Source organism: Vigna angularis, chromosome 6 (assembly GCF_016808095.1).
Source record: "Vigna angularis cultivar LongXiaoDou No.4 chromosome 6, ASM1680809v1, whole genome shotgun sequence".
NCBI lineage: Eukaryota > Viridiplantae > Streptophyta > Magnoliopsida > Fabales > Fabaceae > Vigna > Vigna angularis.
Genome location: NC_068975.1, coordinates 24,109,536 through 24,112,354, shown reverse-complemented (window position 1 = coordinate 24,112,354; position 2,819 = coordinate 24,109,536). Strand labels below are relative to the sequence as shown.

The 2,819-nt window shown below is 30.4% G+C and overlaps 1 protein-coding gene across 1 annotated transcript; it reads left to right on the top strand.

Annotated features, from left to right (window-relative positions):
- The first annotated feature begins 673 nt into the window (after window positions 1-673).
- LOC108342410 (class I heat shock protein-like) lies at window positions 674-1,304 on the top strand. Its single transcript, XM_017580182.2, is given in 2 exon segments — window positions 674-808; window positions 810-1,304. Coding segments are annotated over 2 exon segments (357 nt in total). The 5' UTR covers window positions 674-755; the 3' UTR covers window positions 1,114-1,304.
- Window positions 1,305-2,819: the final 1,515 nt, after the last annotated feature.

Here is a 2,819-nt window from a genome sequence, read left to right as displayed (position 1 = left end):
ATTTAAATAAATGTTTGCAAATTTAAATATAAATTAAATGTGTAAATGGAATGAGGCAGAGTCGTTGATTTATCATTGGCGATCACGTCATTTCACATGTCTGCTTTTCAATTATTCTGATTAAACTGTTTGAATTTTAGAAGTATTGTTTGATGTGATAATTAATTTTGGATACTTTAATCTCTTTAATACGTGACTTTAGTCTTAATCTATTTTTAAAAAATATTATATTTTGGGTAATATTTAAAAAATTGGCTAATTTAATTGTTAATTATAAAATTTGTAGATAAAGTATTTTAAAATTAATCATTTTAAGTTGTTGATCTTTTAAAAACCAATAATTATGCATACTCATGACTATGTATGCTTTTACAATCTTGATTTTAGCTTTTTAATTTATAATATGTAATTTTCAATAAAAATATTACTTACTTAATTATACTTAAAAATTTAATACTGGACTCCGAAAAATATTATCTCTGTAGCAAATGCATGGTGATCGGTGATGTGAATACAGCCGTACACGTGGCAGTGCTATGTTAAAAACATGCTTTGTTTGTTCCCGAAACATCTTGATGGTTCTTTCTACTTCCACGCTGGCATCTTCTTCATTCATTCATCTTCTTCAAAACCCGCGAACACTCTCCTCACTCCGTATAAATACGCTTCTTCTTCTCCACTTTCTCATCACTCAGCAAAGTCTCATAAACAATAAGCAAGCTCAGTTCTATCCATCAACAAATCTCAGCAAAACGATGTCGCTCATTCCAAGTTTCTTCGGCACAGGGCGAACGACCAACGTCTTCGACCCCAGAGGCGCACGTGTTCAAAGCGGATCTCCCGGGGCTGAAGAAGGAAGAGGTGAAGGTGGAGATCGAGGAGGGAAGGGTGCTTCAGATCAGCGGACAGAGGACGAAGGAGAAAGAGGACAAGAACGACAAGTGGCACCGCGTGGAACGTAGCAGCGGCAGCTTCCTCCGCCGCTTCCGGCTGCCGGAGAACGCCAAAGTCAATGAGGTTAAGGCTGCTATGGAGAACGGAGTGCTCACTGTCACTGTTCCCAAGGAGGAAGTGAAGAAGCCCGATTTGAAACCCGTTCAGATCACTGGCTAGGCTGCCGAATGTTACCTATCTGCTCGGAATCAAACGATGATGTTGTGTCTTTACTTTATGTCTTTTTTTTTCTCTCTTTATCTGTCTCAGTCTGACAGATGAATAAAATGTATGTGCTTGAATTGAGTTTAAGGAGTGTCAGATACTACTGAAATGATATAGAAGTGTTTGAAATTTTACTATTCCCTGCATATACACGGCGCAATATAAAAGTTATCGATCTTATTCTTAATAAAAATGTTTTTTTTTTCTAAATGATAAAAGGTGTTTTAACATATACTAATGATAATTTGGTATAAGAATAACACAAACATGGAGTCAGTTTTAGCAAATAATTATTAACTGACCATAGTTGTATTGTATGAGTATATATATCAATTGAAGTTAATATCATTCATTTATGGGTATAGAAACATTAGTAGCTATTAATGAGTTAATTTACGTCTTACAATTGGTATTAATAATTTATTATTGAGATTGATTGATTAAAAATATTAATAAATGCGTTTGATTATTATAAGCTCTTTAAATATAAATATATAAATAAAATAATTTGAATTTATTGAAAAAGATATTTGACTTGTTTTAAAGAATATTTTCTGTAGGTCAATATTTTTTTTAGGTCAACAACTCATCATTTTAATAAGTTATTAAAATGATTTGAAAAAAATTTATTAAAATGATTTGAAAAAAATATCTGCTTTGTTTTGAAGAATATTTTCTGTAAATCAAAAAATTCATCAGGTTAATAACTCGTTAAAATGATTTACGTTCTTGGAAAAAATTAGACCATGCAAAGATGATGGACTCTTAAATCTTTTCAACAGAAACAATAGCTAATATGGATATCAGTACTCTTTAAAATAGATATTATGTTGAAGTTCACTTTTATAGGATGTATTAAAATGACATTTAACATATTAAATCGGAAATTAAAAAACATTTGACTAAGACTTAGTTTATGCTTGATTTGTTTGTTTTCCGTTTGTGGACATTTATGTCTTGTTTTTCTGGTAACATTCTTCGATGTAAATGCCAACATGCATGGGTAAGAAGGGAAGAAAAATAGAACGTGCATGTCAGAACAAGATAAAAGCTGGTAGAACTGAGATTGATGTCTGAACAATTGTAGACAATTGAAGGAAGTTGGAACTATAAATAAACGTTTTGTAACTGTAGACGTAGGTCCAAGCTGGCTTCAAACTCATTGAAAAAATAAACTCAGTTAAAAATCCTAGAGTTATTTTAAGAAAAAAGATATGTTGTCTTGACATTGACAACATTTTGATATATGTGTTATTTTTTAAAGACTTACGTACTCTAAATCAAATAAAGTTGTTGTGAAAAAAATTTATGTGTTAACATATTATTCTCCTTGTTTTAAAGACTTTTTAAGTTAAGTGTTAAGTCAAGGAAGAGCAGGTGCGAATTCTTTTAACATATAATTATTTTTTTCTTTGTTATTGCACTGGAAATTAAATTCTCTCATATTTTTCTCTTCTCTAACTATAGTCCAATCCTTTCCTTATATATGGTTTATTTTGTATAGTAGTAAGAAAAAAACTTAATTTATCAGGAAGTATATCTATTTGTTCTCACTTTTTAAAAAATATTAATTTTGTTAATGTGTATCAATTTTATCTATTTTTAAATAGTTAATATTATTAATTTATTAGATGGGTTGTGGTTGAAATTTGGTGGTGTGG